This window comes from Ricinus communis, chromosome 7 (assembly GCF_019578655.1).
Source record: "Ricinus communis isolate WT05 ecotype wild-type chromosome 7, ASM1957865v1, whole genome shotgun sequence".
In the NCBI taxonomy this organism is placed as follows: domain Eukaryota; kingdom Viridiplantae; phylum Streptophyta; class Magnoliopsida; order Malpighiales; family Euphorbiaceae; genus Ricinus; species Ricinus communis.
In genome coordinates this window covers 1,150,392-1,172,830 of record NC_063262.1, presented here as the reverse complement: position 1 = coordinate 1,172,830, position 22,439 = coordinate 1,150,392, and the positions used below count along the sequence as shown (strand labels likewise).

The 22,439-nt window shown below is 33.4% G+C and overlaps 2 protein-coding genes and 2 pseudogenes across 4 annotated transcripts; 3 read left to right on the top strand and 1 right to left on the bottom strand.

Annotated features, from left to right (window-relative positions):
- The first annotated feature begins 2,127 nt into the window (after positions 1-2,127).
- LOC8269162 lies at positions 2,128-3,604 on the top strand. The gene is made up of 2 exons (XM_015718463.3): positions 2,128-3,114; positions 3,211-3,604. Exons 1-2 carry the CDS (start codon positions 2,685-2,687, stop codon positions 3,339-3,341), a joined length of 561 nt encoding a protein of 186 aa, XP_015573949.1. The 5' UTR covers positions 2,128-2,684; the 3' UTR covers positions 3,342-3,604.
- Positions 3,605-5,100: 1,496 nt separating this feature from the next.
- LOC8269163 (wax ester synthase/diacylglycerol acyltransferase 4) lies at positions 5,101-10,937 on the top strand. Of its 3 annotated transcripts, XR_007216549.1 has the most exons (6): positions 5,101-5,397; positions 6,665-7,243; positions 8,245-8,598; positions 9,297-9,434; positions 10,476-10,670; positions 10,751-10,937. XR_007216549.1 is itself a non-coding variant. In XM_048376327.1 (5 exons), the coding sequence occupies exons 1-5, from the start codon at positions 5,176-5,178 to the stop codon at positions 10,494-10,496; spliced, it is 1,314 nt and encodes a 437-aa protein (XP_048232284.1). In that variant the 5' UTR covers positions 5,101-5,175; the 3' UTR covers positions 10,497-10,725. The 3 variants fall into 3 exon arrangements, 2 of the variants coding, with proteins under 2 accessions (XP_048232284.1, XP_002517893.1); XM_048376327.1 differs by lacking the exon at positions 10,751-10,937 and having other exon boundaries at positions 10,476-10,725; XM_002517847.4 differs by lacking the exons at positions 10,476-10,670; positions 10,751-10,937 and adding an exon at positions 9,776-10,164 and having other exon boundaries at positions 5,102-5,397.
- LOC8269164 lies at positions 10,449-13,920 on the bottom strand (annotated as a pseudogene).
- A 7,005-nt stretch (positions 13,921-20,925) lies between these two features.
- LOC8269166 lies at positions 20,926-21,887 on the top strand (annotated as a pseudogene).
- Positions 21,888-22,439: the final 552 nt, after the last annotated feature.

The window sequence follows — 22,439 nt, the reverse complement described above, 5'->3', positions numbered from 1 at the left end:
AGGTCTAATTGATGTGTTCAGTAACCGATAACTTTGAATCTAAATAGTCTTTTTTCTTGTAAATTCTAACCCGAATACGCAATAATTACTCGAAGATTTCCTTTTCCAGAAGCATCCTTAACAAACCAAAACTCCTCTATCCAATAGTTTATCTCAACCCAACCAATAAGAGATGTTGCTGCAATTGAGTCCGCTATGAATATTATAAAAATAAATAACGGGCTCCTTATAACATTTTATAATAAATGAAATATTTTTTTAATATTCTATTCACAGCACCGCATCATTAAGATTTGGTATAATAATAAATTTTTATTAAATGAAAACAAAAGTTTGGTAATCAAGAAAGAAAATTTTTTAAGTTAGTGTAAAGGACCGTTATTATTATTTTTATTATAAAATTATATGATAGATATAATCTAATAAAATATTTAATATTTAATTTAAAAAATATTAAAAAATAATAATAAATTAATTATTTTAAAAATTATTTGTCAATTAATTTTAATATTATATAAATTAATATATCAATGATATTATTGGTTTTTAGAATTAGAAATTTATTATTGAATATAATCTTAAAAATATAATTTAAGATTTTTTTAGAATTAAAATTAAAATTATTATCTAATTACAAAATTAATTTATTAATTAATATGATATTAAAATACAATTAATATATTATTTTTTATAATAAAATTAGTATTATTATCTGATTAGAAAATTATTTATTAGTCAATATAATATTAAAATATAATTAATATGCTATTTTTTAAAATTAGAGTCAGTGTTTAATTAGGAATGTAATTTATAAATCAATAAATTAATAAAAAAATTATAAAATTACATATAAATTTAAATATCATATGTCAAAAATAAATATACTTGTTAAAATAAATTTTTTATAAAAAATTAAATATACATGTCAATAAAATTTTAACTCTTTCAGGACAAACTAAACATAAGTCTAACAACTTTAAATCTTTAAATAAGTGATATATCAATAGTTAAACAGCCAAACCCAGATCTTAAAATAGGTTATTAAAATATTATATACAATATAATCCATCATCAACAAGAACACAAAATTACAGCTTATAATCTGAACATATAAAACCGGAACTTTGGATCATATATAACGGTAAATATACACAGAGAGACAAGAACAAATAAGAAAAGGATGATAACGCAGAAATTGGGTTTGAGAGAAAGATTAAAAAAAAAAAAAAAAGAATTTTTTTATTAAAGAAAACGGTACTTCATTACACTTTCAGTTATTCTTGGAGAACAACTCTTAGTTCTACTAATACATACCATTCATGAAAACTAACCAACAAATGGTAACAATATCAACTGTTATCATTAATGGCCCTTCTATTTATCTATGGCAATACAGATAACTGCAATAGGGCCAAGAGTTGGCAAGTCTTGTCATGGGTGTAAGACAGAAATCCTCTTCACCCACTACTACTAATCTCCTTCTCCATTGGCATCTTCACCCAGAAGTTCCATTCTCTTACACCTATGCTAGCAGCCCTTCAAGTGACAGTCCAAAAGTAGTGTTCTAGTGAGAGTGATATTTAGTAGCTTTATTGGGATGGCTAACTTTATGTTGTGTTATTGATTTATAACAAAGAAGGCTTGTCATCCAACTTGTTCTTTAATCATGTTCTTTCCCCTATACATACTATTTAGCCATTATGATTAATTTAATTTGAAATCAAAAATTAATTTGACATATTTCATTTATAAATTATTATATTTTTCTTGGTTAGTTTATTTATTATTATTAATATTTCATAATTAAAATTTAATTAAAAAAAATATAATAATTAATAAATAAAACTACGTGTCACTGTACAATTAATTCAGTTACGACGATGATTGAGCATCTCTTTAACTTCCCCTTGTCCACCCCCTCATTTTAATTTGATTCTGATATGACTGTGAAAGCAAATAAGTCCCCAATTAAGTATTGCTTTAACTTTTTTCTTTTTTCTTTTCTTTTAAATTGGGCCCTTAAAAAATATTTCTGTTCAATTTTTGTTAATAAAAAAAATCAGTTTTTAGCACTAAAACAATGATAAACATATACAAAGTCAGTTTTGTGAATACCACTTACTTATCCTAACCTTAAGCCGATAGTATCGTCCGAGTACAAGTACACAGTCGGTTGACAGCTATTATATAATCATGTCATTGTACAGATAAATTATTTCTTATACTCATTGTTAATTAGTTGATCAAGTAACTCTAGGGCTTTAACCCACCCGTCAGGATGCAAGAAACAAGAAAATTTTCTTCTCTTTCCACGAAAATTCCTGATGGGTTCAGGTTTTGGCCTAATGAGAAAGAGTTGATCTCTCATTATCTCTACGGCAAGAACAATGGCATATTTTCATCAACCCAAAATCAGCTTCCTGTTAAGTACTGTGATTTTTACGGTAAAGAAGAGCCTTGGAAAATATGGAAGAAGTTTGGCGGAGACAAGTTAAGAGATCGTGAAGATCTTTTCTTCTTCACAACGTTAAAGAAGGTAGCCCCTGGTCCCGGCTCTAATATCAATCGCAGGGACTGAGATTTCAGGCAAGAGTTCAGTACTTCATTATCATGGTTTGACAGCATATAAGAAGCGATTTACTTATCAGAACCCGTCGAGATTGGACCAAGATCGTTGTTGGAACATGCTTGAGTATAGTTTGGATGGTGGGGAATCGAGTTATGAGCTTTGTCGACTCAAAAGGAGCAGAAAACAATCCAAGAAGAGAAAGATCGGAACTATTAATGGTGACTTTGTGGAGGTTCTTGGACCTGACAAGCGCTCGAGAGCTGAACAAGAATCGCCAAACAATTTTCAAGAAAGTCGAGAGGCAGTTGATGTAGTACCTTGTGCGGAAGAACGAGATCCCAGGGCTGCTATGCATATTCCCTTGCCCCATAATTCTGGTAGAATCTCAATTAATATTGGCGATAATCAGGTCAAGGGTTCTGAACCTGATACACACTTGAGAATTGAACAAGAATTGCCAAAATCTTTTGGGGAAAATCTTCACGAAAATCAAAAGGCTGCAGTTGATATAGTATATTCTGTAGAAGAGAAAGATGCCATGACTGGTATGTTAGCTATGCCTGTCCCTTTGCCTGATGATGATTCTTCTTTGGACTTGATTAATTTTGATGATTTCTCTCTTGGATATGATCCTAATGTAGTGGTGGAAGTTTCTCAACTTGACAAGTGCTCGAGGGTAGAACAAGAATTGCCAAAGAATTTAAACGAAAATCAAGAGGCTGCGGCTGCGATAGAAGGAAAAGAATTGCAGAAGAACTTTCAGGAAAAGTAAGAGGCGGCAGATTATATGGTACCTGCTATGGAAGGACAAGAATTGAATTTTCAGGAAAATCAAGAGGTGGCTGTTGATGTGGTACCAGAACCTAGGGAAGAATCTGATATACCGGCCATGGCAGCTTCTATGCCTTCGCCTTGTGAACCTGAGGGCTCAATCTGATGATGATATAGATCCTTCAATGACTTGTTTGGAGGGTACATCTAGTGATACATCATGTGTATTCTCGATTCTTTAATATATTATCACCTAAAGATAAATACTTCTGCTGGGGCTATTCTGTTTGCTGTTTTCATTTGCAGGTAATTTATTGATTATTGTTTGATACTTTTCAATTTTTTTGATTAAGCCTATGAAATCATAGCAGATAATGATGCTAAGTATCTGCTCACTAGTATTTGTTTAAGGCACTTAGTACTCTAGCTACTCATCTCTCCACTTGACTGTACAGTGTCTTCAGATTCTTGAGTAAATTTCTGAAAACATAGAAAATGTAAATAGCATGATTTGATTAAACAGAACAAATTAAGAAGTAAAATTTATTAGAGTCACCTCACTTCAAGAAATCCTGACAAAAAGAAATGGACATTTAAAGTTGGCTTTTTCTGCTCACAAATTAAAATTGCTAGCGTTGAAATGCAAGAGATCTCAAATGGACCTAGCTCTTGGCTTCCATATAAATCAGAATTAGGTGCTCTCTTATTTTTCTTTATAGACTTTCCCAAACATAGGGTTGATCCTTGTAATTTCAGGTCTGGAAATCATGATTCCATTCTGGCCAAGAAAGGGAGAATCACGGGTTTAGAACTATTAACTTCTTATTGGAAACCTAAATACATAACATGGTGGTCTGTTTTCTTAGACAATTCTGCAAATTTATTGCTAGCTTTTATGCATTTAGAAAACCTTTGTTATTTAAAGTTTATAGATTTCAGTGGAATAGGAGTTTGTTGCTCTTCTAAATGGAACCCTGAGCCAAACATGTTTGCCCTGAAATAAAAAGAAAAGAGAAAACAATAAAGAAACACATTGACATTTATTAGCATCAAAGTCAAGCTGCAGTGAGGAACATGATGAAGTTGAAACTTCTATATAAATTTAGTGAGGTAGAAAAGATTTTTGTGACCTTTATGCGCTGTCAGAGCATCAGTCGACGAACACTCTGAAATGGATTAATGCAGCTGTCAGGTCCCAAGGGTTTTTAACTTCTTTTTTTTCACCTCTTGGTACAATTTCAGGTCTCTGGTGCCTTGATGTCGGTGATTTTTTTCCCTCACAATTTTAATGTTGAAGTAGGAATTTGTATGTATGGCTTCTCAAGCCTGTATCAAGAAAACATTAGTAAAGTTAGACGGGGCTTCCAAGTCTATTTTTTGACAACCATAATTAAGTTTACTGAAAGAAGAGAAGAGAAACTATGCATTTGCATGTGATGTGATGGGACTATGGAAGACTTTCAAATCAAAAAGGCAACTCAGAAAGGACAATTAATGACAGAAACAAGAAGAGCTTATGAGAAAGACAAATGCATTGATGCACATTTATGATGAGTATGTCTGTGGTCTGCAATTTCACCCACTCCAACCATAAACACAGCTGAGGCACGTGTTAGGTCCATCCATAAGAAACAGACCAAGAAATTAATAATCACGTGCATTTCATTTAGCAACCCCAACTCACTAGTAAACTTTATCCGTTGTGCCATTAATAAAAAGCTATATTGTGTATTAATTATAATAACATTATCGATCTATCTATTATAAATTAAGTAGCTAGCATTTGAAGTTTAGGACCTGAAAAACCAAAGTGGAATACTGAAACAAATATTAAAATGACAAGTGCAACTCAAGAAACGAAATTCATGGAGTTCAAGCAAGAAGAAGAAATAATCGTGGAGCCTGTTAGTCCAACAGGGCAATATTTTAATAGCTCAGTGCTATCAATATGTGTTCTTGGTGTTTTGGAATCTGAAATTCCAATTGATGACTCTCCTACCATGACTTTACTTCAAGATGTTTTCCTCCCCATCAATCCTCGCTTCTCCTCCATCATGGTAAATACTTCTCTCATTCCCTTAAGCTTTAAATGTTCTTTCTGGGTTTTGGGAACCTTTTTTCTTTTTTCTATTAATAAAGCTTTTGAACTGTGGCTTAAAACTTGTAATCTCATAGCTCTGCTCTGGAGATACATCATGCAAAGACTTTGATTTCATTGTTTTCCTACTAGGCTAGTTAGAACATCCCTGAAGTTTTCCTTCAAACCTTCCTTTCCATGTAAGGTGATAAGTCCCAGCATTTAGGAAGAGGTATGGGCGGGCTATGCTCATCTTAGGCTAAGTAGACCATACCTACTTTAAAGTTTTCCTTCAAACCTTCCTCTCCAATTCCATGTAAGGCGAAGTCATGGCTTCCCAGCATTTAGGAAGAGGTGTAGGCGGGGATGCCCATCTTAAATTTGCATCTAATATTGTCGGTGATCATGCACTGGACGCACGCTAATAGTAAGTTATGGAGGTGACCACTTGCTTTAAAGGGGGAAAAGAAGAAGAAGAAAATAACAAACTAAGCAAAACAAAGTCATTGTTCTTTCTAGCAAGGTTATAGGTGAAAAGCACTTTTTGTCCGAGCCATTTCATGATATTTCCTTTTGGATAGTTTCAGGCCAACAAGTCATTTTCTGAGATTTGTTGGTCACCTGTATCAATATAAACTGATAAAATATTTTATATATGTAACAAAGACACTGACAGAGGCGCAGATCATTTGAGATTATTTCATTATAAAATATTTAGTTCTTAACAAATTGGACATGGATCTCATATGAGTTTTAGCTTGCATTTATAGAGGTAACTTCCCTTAACGTCAGGTTTCAATTTAACAAGAATGTGGCGCCGGCAATCTCAGACTGTCTATATAAGATTATCCATTCTTGTTGGATGGCTTTACGATATTCATTTTTGTGGTTGGCTTTGTTCATCATGTGCTTTATACCAGTTAAAGGTCTATAACAATTAAGGAATGTCTGAGTACTACAACATACCTATTCAATACAACATTTAAAACCCTGAAGTGTCCATATGTATCTACCCTACTTGATAATTACTTTTTGTCAAGCTTTTATGTCTCTTTTTGTATATGAGCTTTTATTTTTGTTTGAGAGGTTTACGTAAATATTCACATAAATAATATATATATTCGTTATTTTAAAATTATTGTGGTATATACACCAATTATAGATAAAAAATTTCTATTTATTTATTTTTTCAATAAGGGATGATGCAAATCGAATAATTATACTAATTAAGATGATTTTGGAAACAGGTTACTGATAAAAATGGTGGAAAACAATGGAAAAGAGTTGCTGTCAAGCTGAAGAACCATGTCAATGTCCCTAATTTCCCAACTGGATTATCACCAAAATCTTATGACAAATACTTCAATGATTATATATCAAGAGTAGCTTTGGAACCTCTTCCTCAAAACCAACCCTTATGGGAAATCCACGTCATAAAATACCCAACAAGCAATGCAGCTGGAAATCTCATTTTCAAGCTTCACCATGCACTTGGAGATGGATTTTCTCTAATGGGTGCTCTTCTTTCCTGTCTACAAAGGGTAGACAACCCTTCTCTTCCGCTGACATTTCCTTCACTTCAACTTCCTTCAAAACCTGAAATTATGAGCAAGAGTAAGAAGGGGATTGTTGCCAAATCTCTTGTTAGCTCGATCTTTAATACCATGTCTGATTTTGGGTGGAGCCTTCTTAAGAGCAGTTTAGTTGAAGATGTTCAATCCCCAATACGATCTGGCGAAGATGGGGTAGAGTTTAAGCCAACTACCTTGTCAACAATGACATTCTCTCTTGATCGTATCAAACAGATTAAGTCCAGGCTTGGAGTAGTAAGCTGTTCAATCTTATTTATTATTATTATTATTTTTTAACTTGGTCAAATAATTTTAATATTAGGTCCATTTTAAAGTGATCTTATATAAGACTTATATTAAGCACTAAAAAGATAAAATGAAAAAAAAAAAATTAAAATTGACAAAGAGGTGAGCTATCAAATTCGAATCCAAGAAGGCCAAGTAACAAAAGGAAAAAGAAAATCATAAATCATAATAATTCCTTTTACTACTTTTCAATTCATGTGTTTGGAGTCTCCATTTCGCTTTTTTTTTTTTTTTTTTTTTATGAATGTCATACATTAACACAAATAATTATACAATGATCATTATATTTAATTAGTAAATTCCACAGGTGATTTCATGCATTTTTAAAATTAGAAGTTTGGTCCCATATGAAGGAAAGGTGCAATGGGTACCTTCACTGAAGAATTCCTCACATAAAGCTTTCTTAAAGAATTCCTCATAATATACATAGGATACAAATATTTAATCCATTCAAATTTCACTAGAATTTAGCATATTCAGGAATTTCATGTTTTACTAGTGATACTTTAGTGAATGGATAGGAAAGTAGCTCTATTCTATCTAATTAAATTCGCAGTATCGTAAAGGCTATTAGAATTAAAATGTTGTAAATTTAAATAATTTTTTTACATTAAATAAATTTTTATTTTTATGGTGAATATAAAAATATATTTATTCTTTATTATATAGTTCACCTGACTACCATAAATTAAAATTTAATTGTGTGAAACCCACTATGAAATATTGTGTAGTTGAACTATCAAATCGACCTTTATTACAACTACTAACACTGTAGCTGGTTTTATAAATAGAGTGGGGTCTTCTACCCAATTATTATTATTTTCTTTGGGAGTGTAGCCATCTTTTTGCTTATTATGTAATTGGTAAAATCATTAAGTTAGCTATTTCTTTTTCATTGTAAATACTTCAATATTTCTGTGTTTATTTAAAATATTTATCTATTTTGACAGACGATAAATGATGTGATTACTGGGATAATCTTCTATGGAATTCGATTATATATGCAAGCAGTTGGTGATGAAGCAGCAAATTCACATTCTACAGCATTAGTGTTACTGAACACTAGGATCGTTGGTGGGTACAAATCAGTAAAAGAAATGGTGAAGCCTAATGCCGAGTCGCCATGGGGAAACCAGTTTGGATTCTTGCATGTGTCAATGCCTGAGTTAACCAAGGCTGCAGTTTCTAATCCACTTCAGTTTGTTGAGAAAGCACAGCAAATAATCAAGAAGAAAAGAAGCTCTCTTGCTGTTAATCTCACTGGCAGACTCCTTGAAGCTCTAAGGAAACTTAGAGGCCCAGAGGTATGTGCACATATTATTAGTTAGAAACTTGAGAGTAATCATAATTAATAATAATAATAACTCTCTTCTCAAAAAAGATAAAAATAACTCATTAATTCTATAATCCATCTGCCATGCTATTATTTTAAGTATTTTTATTTTTATAAAAATTTAAATTAATTATTAAAAATTCTATTCATATAATAAGTTATTATACAATCTTTTTCTATTGCATCTAGATCATTGGATGCGTAATATGTGCCTTAGTGTTTTATATTTAGACAAATTTATAATTTAAAAAGGTTTAATATATAACTTTTGACAATTTTAAATAATTCTTTAAATTTTAGTAAAAAGATATCCTGAATAGTAAATTATTCATAATTTTAGCTAATTTTTAAATTTTGATCAAAATTGAAAAAACGTGACATAATATAAATAAGTCACATCATCGATAAATTAACGATTAAAAAATTAATGATTTTCTAGAACTATAAATAATTTAGCCAATTCGAGCTATTTTTCAAAATTAAAAAGAATTAGAGTAAAATTACCAGAAAGCAGCACTATTTAATAACTAGGTTGTAAGTATTATAGGCAATTACTACTAATTGACCTTTTCATGCCCTGGTTCATGCATGATGCAGAAGCATTAGAATTCACCTTATTTCTAAAAACATACAAGTAAAAAGAATATGTTGTCGGCAATGGCATGGCAGGTGACAGCCAAGTATATCCACAGCACACTCAAGAATTCAAGCATGACAATATCCAATGTAATTGGACCAGTTGAAAAGATGGCTTTGGCTAATCATCCAATTAAAGGCTTATACTTTATGGTCGTTGGTGTACCTCAGGTAAATGAACAATTACTCCTACCCTTTTCAATTAGTTTAATCTTATCATTGTTTCTACCCCTAATTAGTAGGATTGAGACTCAGCCTCACAGTTCAAAAATGATTTTAATAATTTAAAAGCATGTAAATTAGATAGTAAAACTTCATTAATATATCGATTTTGAATCTTAGATACGTATCTGTGTTGAGATTTTTAGGACAGTAATTTACTATCCAAAAGTCATATTCGGCACGTTCTAGATTTAAAACCCTTAATCTAATAGTTTGTTTTTAAAGTCATATTCCGCACGTTCTAGATTCAAAACCCTTAATCTAACAGTTTGTTTTTTGATTGGTTGTAGAGTCTTACCATAACAATGGTGAGTTATACAGGACAGCTTAGAATAGCTGTGGGAACAGAGAAGGATTTCATAGATCCTCAAAAGTTCCGGTCATGCATAGAGAATTCCTTTGAGATGATATACGAATACTCTTGTGGAAAACCTTCAAGAACAAATTAAAATCAGAGGCCGCAGAAAAACATGCATTTGCCTTATGAATCTTCTTTTGCTTCCTTCATCAGTGAGAAAGCCATCTCTTCATAACATGTTTGTTAAAAACAAAAGAAGATTCGTAAGGCATAAGAATATATATGATATAGTCATAATTTAATTCCATAAGGAATTTTTATTCTTTGGATATATTTATATATGTCATGGATTGCAATAAATTCAAAATGGTGTTTGCCTTATTGCAAATTTATTTAAATATTTGTATCATTCTACCAATATTGATTTAAAAAATCTAAAACCAAATAAAATAAAAGAAGTACAAGTTAAATCCAAGACTAAAATTAGAACAACTTATATTTTTAAATGGCATGTGGAAGATGACACCACTAATGTAATTAGCACCCTTTAGACTCCTAGGACCATGTAACTGTATAATTTGCCTTTTATAGTTAAATGGGTTGAGTATAATATAGGGCTGATAAACACAATAAGATGGGTCAACTATCCTTTTAAATTAGTGATGGGTTTTAATATTAACATGTTGGTGAAGGAGCTCCACATGCAGCCTTGAAAATCATGCCAAATGCATCTTCTACATGGGACTTAAACTTTTGTGGATCCATGAAGTCCTTTTCAACTAAAGCAGCAACTCTTAGCCTCCCCATGTAACTTATCACCCCTGTCACAAGACTCTGCAATTCCACATCAAGAGCGCGCATGTCATTGAGAGAAATCTGATTTTCCAGTATGTAAAAATATTTTTCTCTTCTTATACTCAAAAGAAACGATATTGTCAGGAATTGACTATGAGCTCATGCTTTACAGGGCAGTTATTCGACCACTTTCCTAGTAGCCCGAATAAAGAAAAGTGCAAGTTTATTAAGTTCTTTTAGTATTATCGTACGTACTTGAGGTGTACCAGCGACCACAAAGTATAAGCCTTTAACTGGACGATTAGCCAAAGCCATCGGCTCTATTGGACCCATTAAATTTGAGATTGTCAAACTTGTGTTCTTCGCCACGCCATGGAAATGTTTAGATACCGCCTGCAAAAGCAAAAGAACTAGGTAATCGTGTTAATGAATTAACTAAAATTCAAAAAGATACTATACAACAGTTTAGATTTTTTAATTACTTAATGAAACCATATGCTTTTACCATTGTGAAGCCTCAATATTAGGCTTATGCAATGCATCACTAAAAATAATGGCTTTATGCGAATATACTGAATTTTGATAATATATATATATATTTGTAAAAAGGAAAAGTATTTGAAATTAAAAAGTCCCCAAGTTATGTATACGCTTTTCTTTAGCTTCTTCCTTAAACCTATACATGCAACTCTTTCTAGTCAGATGGACAATTTATAAAAAAATCATATAAAATAACTCCATAATATATAGTGGTAGTGCCTTTAGAACAATATGATGCAATAGTTATTAATTTAATAGAATATTGGCACATAATGGAATTGAATTAATAATTCGCACAATGAATTAATCGAGAGAAAAAAGATTAAATCTTAGTTTATGATTTGATCAAAATGTGATCGATGCTAATTATTTCAAAATGTGATAATCCATGAAATTTCCTTAAAAATTGAAGATATTGTGGGATAAGAATTACTGCAAAAGAGCTTCTCTTTTTCTGGATGATTTTTCGAACTTTCCGTATAAATTGGAGAGGATCTTTAATTTCAGAACTACTCAACTTCGAAATAGATACAGATAATAAGGAAAAGTTGTTGCCCCATGGGAATTCAGCATTAGGCTTAACCATTTCTTGGACTGACTTGTACCCTCCAAGCATTCTTGTATTAAGCAGCACTAATGATGTGGTACGCGCCTTGCCTGATCCTGGTCTCATTGCTTCCATGTATAGTCGAGTTCCCAAGAAAATCGTGCCGGAAATTACATCATTTAATGTCTAATTTTCAAGGGGAGACTTTCAGTAAGAAAATGATAACAACTCTCTCTATATATGTGTGTTGCAACCCAATCAGTTCATCTACAATTTGGTAATTACTTAATTTAAATAGCTTGTAAAATTGAAGTGCGTCATGCATGTCAAGAGATCTTGATTGGAACTTCTTACGTTAGGTTGAAGAGGGTAATAATTGAAATGTTAATACCTCTTTTACTTCATCGTATGCAATTTTATTTTTTCAAAATGATAGTCTATTTTCAATTTATACATAATATATATATATATATTAATGTCATTAATTGTTATTATCATTTCTCTAAAATATCTATATTGAATATTCTATAAAAGTTACAATTTCAAGATATTACTTATTGAATGATATATTCAAGAATTACTTATTAAATTAAAAATTATAAAAGAAGAATTTTCTTTTTGAAATGGAGGGAATGTTTTCTTATAATACATGTTGTTAAGGGGTGAACCCTAGTGTTAAAGAAGGTTAAAAATAAAATAAAAAGAATTTTGCAAACTTTATTTTATTAATCATTGATTTAATTGATATTGGTTTATTGATCGATGAAATTTTTTAAAGTAGACTTAGTTTACTTTATTTATTGAATTAAAAAAAAAAAGAATTATTTCAGTTTTTAAAAATATTTGTATTAGTTAAATATATTTAGCCACAAATATATTAATTATAACTTTTTATCTATGAATTAACACTTTAGTAGTCTAGCAAATACTTTTTCCAGAGTGAGACTCGGACATGTTTGAATGCTAACGTAATGGAGACATTGTTACTATGAAAACAACATAGTTTTAACTTCATGAAGCTCAAAAAAAGAAAAAAAGAAGAAGAAGTAGATGAACTTGCAGCCCCATGCTTGGTCTTGATTTGCTTGATATAATCAAGAGAGAAAGACATTGTCACAATGGAAACAGGAAGAAATTCAACTCCTGGATGCCCAGATTTTATAGGCGATTTGTCATCTTTAATCAAACCGCTCCTTAAACAAAAATCCGACAGAATGTTGCAGACTGAAGATAATATTTTAGTCACAATATTTCTGCCAATGTTATTATTTGTATTGCCTTGCGTTTGAGTGTGCAATTGAGCAGAAGGAAATGACAAAGGAATTGAAGGATTATCAGCTCTTTGCAAGCAAGAAAGAAGGGCACCCATTAGAGTGAAGCCATCACCAAGCGAGTGATGAAGTTTAAAAATTACATTACAGGCTGCAATGGTAGTTTGGTACTTTACTATATGAACTTCCCATAATGGTTGGTGCTTTGGTAACTCTTCCATTGGTATCTTTGAGAGATAATCATCAAGATAGTCGTCGTTAGAGTTTGATGACATTCCTGTAGGAAAAAATGGCACTTTTACGTGGTTTTCTAGCTTCACTTCAACTTCTTCCAATGCTTTTCTCCTCTGTTGTTCATAACCTGAGGCCAAATTGCATTCATTCTATAATCCAATAGTAGTACTTTCTTATATAAGACATATTAAGTAATCATCTTCTTCTTTCTATATATAAAAAAGAGTAGGAAGACGTTGAGCATAAACATAATATACATATTGTGATTTTCGATGCTGTTGAACTATTATTAATTTCATTATTTAAAATTTTAAAAATATTTAATTTAAGCAAAATTACAGACAAATATATATATCATTCTTGAATTAAATTATTTATATTTTTATAGTTATAATTAAAAATTAGATTTATGAAATCAGTTGAGATACACATATATGATAAGTAATGCATGTATCTTATGATAAATCATGTTTATATAAACGCATTTAAGAGTTGAAATTGTAAGACTAAGTATAATAAATGAGCAAAAAGAAGGTGAAAAAATGAGATCAGGATATATACCATAATGGAAGAGAAACGTGGGTTGATAGGAAGGAAGACATCCTCGAGCAATGACATAGCCTGAGAATCATCTATAGGAACCTCTAATTCCAAAACAGCAACAATGGTGAGTGAAACTATGGAGCTGCTCAAATACTGTCCCATAGGACTCACAGGTTCTGAAATTACTTCTTCTTCTTCTGTCTCCATCATTGCACTAGCTCTCATCTCTGCAGCCCTATTTACGTTTTGAATCGAAAACTGAACAGGATATGTATAGTAGTAAGTTACCAATTATGTTTGTAGAAGTAAAAATGAAGGAAAAACCGTCTAAATGTAGCAATAAATTATAAGTGCATGGAGGCAATGTCGGGGCTTAATGATGTATGACCAGTGTGGCCCGTAGCCAGCCAACACCAATAAGATTCTTAATGTTGTAATTAGTATCCCCTTTATATACACATAGGAGAAATATTGTATTATGCAACAGATTTTATTGTTTTGTATTCACTAACCAACCAACCATAAGTTATTTCATGATTTTTATTTATCACGTCAGTTAAAGATTTATTTAATAAAATAATAATATTTAATTTCATATTTATATACCAGCTTTATCTCTAAAATTAATAAGAACAGTTAAAAAATTAAAAAAAAAACAGTTAATTTTTGAAATAAAATTAATATAAAAAAATAAAATAAAATATCATTATTTTATTAGATTAATGTTTTAATGCTATGATAGATCAAATTCATATATAATAAATGAAGAAGTTGAACAATTAAATACTAATTAATCACCAAACTGTTGATTTTTCTTGACTAACTATCTTCTTTTCTTTTTTCTAATTTAAACTAAAGAATATCTGTATTTTAATTATATATAATTTTATAAGTAAAATTTTTATTTAGACTAGGTGTTTGTTATATAATACCACAGTTTGACTAATAGCTTTACGCTGCTATGAAATTGTAAAAATATAAAACTACGTCAAAATCAATAAGCAGTGTCAACATGTTTGGTTTATCTTCAAACTTAATTTCTTGTGCAATTGACCTCAACTCATTCTCCAACCCTTTGTAGCATTGCCTTCTGCAGACATGCAAGAGTGACGTTAAAGCATTTCAAGAGTCTTTAGGTATTGTGGCGTCATTTGATGTGCTGCAAAAGCTCATCCTCAACTGTGATGGAAAGCACATACATAGTTTTGTTGGCTTTAACCTTCCACTTCTGCAGCTTCTCTTCATCAGTTGGAGGTGTAGTACCACTGCCGGTAAGAATATTCCATAAGTCTTGCCCAAGTAAGTAATCATGTGTTATAATTATTGTGGTTAAGTTTCTCAATAGAACTAGAGGAACTGTAGAAAAATCGAATGTAGAAGAACTGAGATTTTTATTGATCAATGATGTTTTTATGAATTCTGAATTACAAGTGGGATATGCATTCTGTTATATACACTTGTAGTCTAATGGTAATTTTCTGTGTAGGGAGAGGTAGAAGCAGCTTTTTCCCTTAGGGGAGAGGTGTTGCTCCTTTTCCCTAACTAGGCCTGTGATGATCTTGATATCTCGAGGGCCATGACCAGCTAAAGACCGCTGGTCCTTATCTTTACTGCTTCGAGTTTTGCAGGTATTGTATGATTTGGGTGCTTCAACACTCCCCCTCAAGGTGGATTCGAATAAATTAATAGAACCCATCTTGCTTAGGAGCTTTTGGTGGCTTGCTTTATCTAGGGCCTTGGTGAAGACGTCTGCCAGCTGTTCGTAGCTTCTGACAAATGGGGTTGTGATTTCTTCTGATTGGACTTTTTCCCTTATGAAGTGACAGTCAACTTCAATATGTTTAGTCCTTTCATGAAAGACTGGGTTCGATGCTATGTGTCTGGCTGCTTGGTTGTCACAGTATATCTCCATCGGATCTTTGCACTTTACTCCCATGTCAGTGAGCACTTGCTTAATCCAAATAAGCTCGCTAGCTGTTGATGCCATGGCTCGGTACTCAGCTTCAGCACTGAATCTTGTTGTTACTGATTGCTTTTTGCTTTTTCACGTTTTCAGATTTCCTCCTACAAAGACACAAAACCCAGAGATTGATTTTCTGTCGCAGCTGCCTGCCCAATCTGCATCGGAGAAACCAGCAACGGTGTTAGCATTATTATTATTCTTCATCAAAATACCTTGGCCTGGAGTACCCTTGAGATATCTTAGGATTCTTTCGACCGCATCCAGGTGGAAAGTATGGGGAGCATGCATAAATTGGCTAATCATGCTTACGGTATAGCTAATATCAGGCCTGGTGACGGTTAAGTAGATCAATTTTCCTACCAACCGCTGGTAGTGACCTATGTCACTTAAAGGGTCGCCATCCTCTAGGTTGAGAGGGGTTTTCGTTTCCATTAGAGTATCTATAGGCTTGGCTCCTATTTTTCCTGTTTCTTGTAGAAGATCCAGGACATACTTTCTTTGAGATAGGAATAGTCCTTTATGAGATTTGGCTATTTCTATTCCAAGAAAGTAAGTTAATTGACCGAGATCCTTAATATCAAATTCCTCCTTTAGAGCTTGTTTTACTTTCTCAATCTCCTCATTACTATTTCATGTTATGATGATATCATCCACATATACTAAAATAATTATGGTGTGAGTGTGAGTGTGTTTAACAAACATAGAAGAGTCAGAGGTACATTTGCTGAAATTAATTTTTAAGAGAAACTAACTAAGCTTGGCATACTATGCTCTCGGTGACTGTTTCAATCCGTAGATTGTCTTTTTCAACTTACATACCAGGAAAGGATCAGAGGCTAATGTATGGCCTGGTGGAAGTTTCATGTATACCTTTTCGGCTAGAGATCCTTGAAGAAATGCATTCTTAACATCCATCTGAAATAAGCTCCACCCTGAGTTAGTAGCAACAAACAATAAAATACGGACTGTGCTCGTTTTAGCCACTGGAGTAAAGGTTTCCTAGTAATCTACACCATAAGTTTGGGTAAAACCCTTCGCTACCAATCGGGCTTTGTACATTTCAATGGTACCATCATGCTTGTATTTGATCTTATATACCCATTTACAGCCAACTGGTTTTTTATTTGGTGGTAGGGTAACAAGATCCCATGTTTTATTTTTCTCCAGAGCCTGGAGTTCTTCTTTCATAGCCTTACACCAATTAGGATTGGTGTTAGCGTCATAGAAGGAGGTGGGCTCTGTGTGTGATGTGAGAGTGTTTAAATAAGCCTTGTATAAAGATGATACTGAAGTATAACTGATATAGTGATGAATGGGATACGATACCGAATTGGACACATAATCCTTTAGCCGAGCAGGAGGTCTGGTAGGTCTAGTAGATCTCCGCAGGGCAAGTTCTTCTGTTAGTGACTCATGATCTCCCCCTGAATAAGTTGCCATAGGGATGGAAGTCTCTCCCCCTGAAGGGCTAGGGCCGATGACAGGCATATGAGTGTGCTCCTGTGCAGAGAGAGTTTCCTGAAGTATGCTGTCAAAAAAGGAAGAGTTAGAGGGAAAAAGGTCGGTTGAGGGTGCTGTGGGAAGAGAGGGATCATTAGGAAAGTAAGGGATAGTTTCATTAAAGGTCACATCTCGGGAAATGTATGATTTGTAAGTGGTAGGATCATAACATTTGTAGCCCTTTTTTTCTGAGGAGTATCCAAGGAAGATGGTTTTGACACAACTTTTTTCCAGTTTATGGTGACGTCTAATGTGGACAAAGGCAGTGCAGCCAAATACTCGAATATGACCTAGATCGATTTTTCTTTGTTTGAGGAGTTCCAGGGGGCTAAGGTTGTTAAGAACGGAGCTGGGAAGCCGGTTGATGAGATAGACTGCAGTGAGGAGGGCATCCGACGAAAAAATGTGGGGAACATCGTTTTGAAAAAGGAGAGTATGAGTAACCTCAAGAAGATGTATATTTTTCCTTTCTGAAACCCCATTCTGTTCAGGGGTATAAATGCAAGTAGTTTGATGCAGAATACCCTCCTGGAAAAAAGAATTCAGAAAATTTTTTGTTGACATATTCAGTACCATTGTCTGAACGGAATATCTTAATTTTGGCATTGTACTGATTTTAAATAAAGGTATAAAAATTGAGAAAATATATAAAAACATCATTTTTCCCTTTTAGTAAATAGACCCAAGTAATTTGAGAGTAATCGTCAATAAAAGTGACAAAATAGTGGAAGTGATTATAGGAGGTAACAGGAGCGGGTTCCCAAATATCAGAGTGGATTAAGTCAAATAATTTTTCTGATTTAGTAGACGATGATAGAAAAGGTAATCTAGTGTGCTTTGAAAATTTACAAACATCACAACAGCTTAAGTCTATTTTAAGATGGAAAAGGTGATTCAAAATTTTGTCTGACGGATGCCCAAACCGCCTATGCATCAACATGCCTTGGTTGGAAGGTTTGGTTGTGGTCAGACACTGACTGGGAGTGGTAAGATAGTATAGGCCATTGTGAAGGTATCCTTCACCAATCGTCTTTCCGGTGATTCGATCCTGAAAAATCACTGCAGATGGTGAGAAAATAACATTGCAATTTAAAGTCTGAGTTATTTTACCAACAGATAATAAATTCGATTTAAAATTAGGTAAAAGAATGATATTTGGTATGGTGTGATTAAAAAGGTTGGAGGAGCTAAAACCAGAAATTTCGGCTCGATCTCTATTGGCAACGATCACATGTTGGGAATTCACAAGAGTAAAATTGTGCAACTGTGTCGAATCCCAAGTCATGTGGTCGGTTGCCCTAGAATCAATAATCCAATTAGAATATGCAGGTAAAAAATCTGTGTAATTGTGACCCATGGGATTGCTGAGACTGTAACATGGATTGAAGCTGAGAAATGAGGTGCGAGATTTGGAAATTGTCAATTGGGTCGGATCCGGGTTGTGTTGGCTCAGCCCAAGAGGTGCGGCTGGTTTGGGCCGGACCGCCTTGGGCCGGACCACCGCCGGGTTAAGCCGGATCGGTCTTCTTCTGGCCGGACGTCGGGTCGAGCCGGGGCAAACAAATTTGACCCATTAATAAGTCCCTCCGACCCAACAAGTGTGTCATAACCCGTAGGGTTAGACACACTTAATCCCACGCCGCCCTCTCCCTCGCTCACCTCGGTGCTGCGCTGGCCGGAGCTTAGGATGCAGGTGCCAACAACGAGCGGCGGTGTGACCCTGCTTGTCGTAGTGGTGACACCGCTCGAGATTGATGGGCGTCTCCCTGCCTCGGGCTTGGTCTTCTAAGAGTGCAACAAAGGCTCTGCCTTCATTCTCTTCGGTGTTTGATGCTCCCATGGTGATGCGTCGAGTTTCTTCTTGCTGAATAAGTGCTATGATGGCGTTGAGTGGAGGAAGGCTGATAGAGAGAAGTATATGGGACCGGAGAGCTTCGTAGCTCGTATCGAGCCCGCCGAGGTAAGTGTAGACTAAGTCTTGTTCCTGTCGCTTGCGTGCTTGATCGGGGTCTATCGTGGGTGGGAGGTAACTCTGTAATTCCTCCCACCGGGTTAGCACTTCGGTCGCGTAGCTTGCGCTAGACCTGGTTCCTTGCTTGATGTGTGCTAATTCTTGTTTTAGATTGAAAATGTGTGCGAAGTTGTGCTCTTGTCCGTATAGGTTTCTCATCTTCTACCATACAGCCTGTGATGATGCCAGAAGCATATATAATCTGGCAATCTAAGGCTCCATCGTGTTGGTAATGAGGGACATGACCAAATGGTCGTTTGTCTGCCATTCTTCGATAGTTTCAATCTCCTCTTTTGTTGGTTGGTTCAGATTTTGTATTGTTGGCTTGGTTAGGGTTCCTGTGATGAACCCTAATTTCTTCCTGCCACTTAAGCCAATGTAAACTGCTCTTGACCACTCGAAATAATTCTGATTTCCCTTTAACACAATGTTTGTGAGTTTGGTGAGATCATTTTGTGACATGATGAAAGAAGAAATTTCTGATTGTTGGGTAGATGATGACAGGATCAATCCTGCTCTGATACCATGTGGAAAAATCGAATGTAGAAGAACTGAGATTTTATTGATCAATGATGTTTTTATGAATTCTGAATTACAAGTGGGATATGCATTCTGTTATATACATTTGTAGTCTAATGGTAATTTTCTGTGTAGGGAGAGGTAGAAACAGCCTTTTTCCTTAGGGGAGAGGTGTTGCTCATTTTCCCTAACTAGGCCTGTGATGATCTTAATATCTGAGGCCATGACCAACAATCAAAGACTGTTGGTCTTTACTGCCAGTTTTTGCCTGCTGAGTTTTGCAGGTATTGTATAATTTGGGTGCTTCAATAGGAAAAAGCTGCCCAAAAATTTCTTAGGCAATACTTGAGGAAATTCTTACACTTGGATAAATGCTTGAGTAAGTAGCAAGCTTCTTGTAGATAAATGGACTTAATATAATATAGGGCAGATACATTAACATGCTGGTGAAGGAGCTCCGCATGCAGCTTTGAAGATAATGTCATTTGGCGGTTTTATTTGGCTTTCTGCATGCAATGGGAGAGGTAGACCACTTCCTTTGCCTGGGGGGCGTTGTATTCTCTAATATATATATATATATATATATATATATATATATATATATATATATATATATATATATATATACTCATATTAAACAATAATTTAATGTTTGATGGATTTTATTTTATGGTCTTAGATCTCAATTTGTTTTATTGGGTTCTTTTGTATTCTAAATATATATAAAAATTTAAATGTTTTCCTATATATATAAGTTGAAATAAACTTTGTACCAAAAGTATTAAAAAAGTGAATAATTTTTAAAAATTAAATAACATGTGAAAAATTTCATGGATGCTTTACACTCGATGAGTGTTGATGTGGCAGTATAGTCTTGCCATGGCCTGCATGCATTAATAATTTAAAAAATTCTTTATCTAAGGTTGGTGTATGTCTTCATCTGTATATTAAATTTATAGATAATTGATAAATGTTTATTAATTTAAAAAAAATATATGTAAATATATATTCATTAGTTTTAAATAACAGAGTATGTGTTAATCATTAAATACTAGAATATAAAATAGTCATAATACTTATCATTTTTTATTTTGTTGTAGTGTATACATCGAGTCTAAATAATAATTTTTTTTAATAATTTATTGCTACATTTAGTCCGTTGATTTTTATTTTTAAAAACATGATTATTAATTTACTACTACATATATCATGTTCGGTTATAGGGGTAGACAAATAGGAGGTAGTGCAATGATAGAGACAGAAGAAGAAGAAGAAGAAGAAGAAGTAGTAGTTTCAGAGCCTGCGAGTCCGACAGGGCAATATTTGAGTAGCTCCATGAGTTCACTTTCCATTATTGCTGTTTTGGAATCAGAAGTTCCTGTAGATGACTACCAAGTTATGTCATGGCTCAAGGATGGCTTTCATATCCACCCACGTTTGTCTTCCATTATGGTATATATCCTTTCTCCTCCTCCGATCTCATTTTTTTAACTTTTATTTTTTTTGCTTACTTACTGTTTATGACCATTTATTATTATTTATCATATATGCATATCTTAACTAATTTCAAAAAAATTAATTTATAGAATGAATACAATTTGGCCACAGGTTATGAACAATAGAGGAGAAAAGAATTGGAAGAAAGTTGAAGTGAAGCTAGAAGATCACGTAGAAGTGCCAATTTTTCCTACAGGGATGTCATTAAAATCTAATGACGACCATCTTGATGATTATCTGTCAAAAGTAGCAATGGAAGAGTTACCAAAGCACCAACCATTATGGGAAGTTCATATAGTAAAGTACCAAACTAGCAATGCAGCTGGTAATGTAATTTTTAAGCTTCATCACTCGCTTGGCGATGGCTTCACTCTAATGGGTGTCCTTTTTTCTTGCTTCAAGGAGCTGATAATCCTTCAATCCCCTTGTCATTTCCTTCTGTTCAATTGCACACTCATATGCAAAGCAATACAAACAATGGCATTGGCGGGAATATTCTAACTAAAATAGTAACTTCAGTCTACAATACTGCGTCAGATTTTTGTTCAATTGTTATAAGGAGCAATTTGATTGAAGATGATAAATAGCCCATACCATCTGGGCATCCTGGAGTTGAATAAGCCTGTTTCCATGATAACAATGTCTTTCTCGTTTGATCATATCAAGCAAATCAAGACTGAGTAAATGAGAACTAAATGAACGAGAGAATGTTAGAATCCAACAAATAGATTTTAAGCTTAGATCCAACTGATACCAAAATTACTAGAACTAGATACTTGGTTGGTTGAATTTTAATTCTTATAAATTGTTAGTATTTTTTATTTTTTAACGATATAGAATCTCTAAAACAGTAATACTGATTTTAATAAAAAAATTAACACTTTAATTGTTATTATTATTATTATTATTATTAAATATTGAAATAATCATAATAGGTGTTACACACCTAATATAATTAATGGATAACATGTTGATTTAAAAAAGAAATAATGGATAGCAAAATTTCAGGGCTTAGAAAATGAATTACAAAAGAGTTAGCAACTTCCAATTGGGCCGTTAGTTTCTAGCAGCATTTGGATTTGGGCTTCTTTTTAGGGTGCTGCTAAAGAAACGAAGAAAACTATTTCTTTGGAACCCAAATTGAAATCGTTTCCTTTCATATTCTTTTCTTTTTAGGGTTTCAGTTACGCCCCTCTATAAATATAACAATGTTTTCGCATGCTTGTATCTCAATAG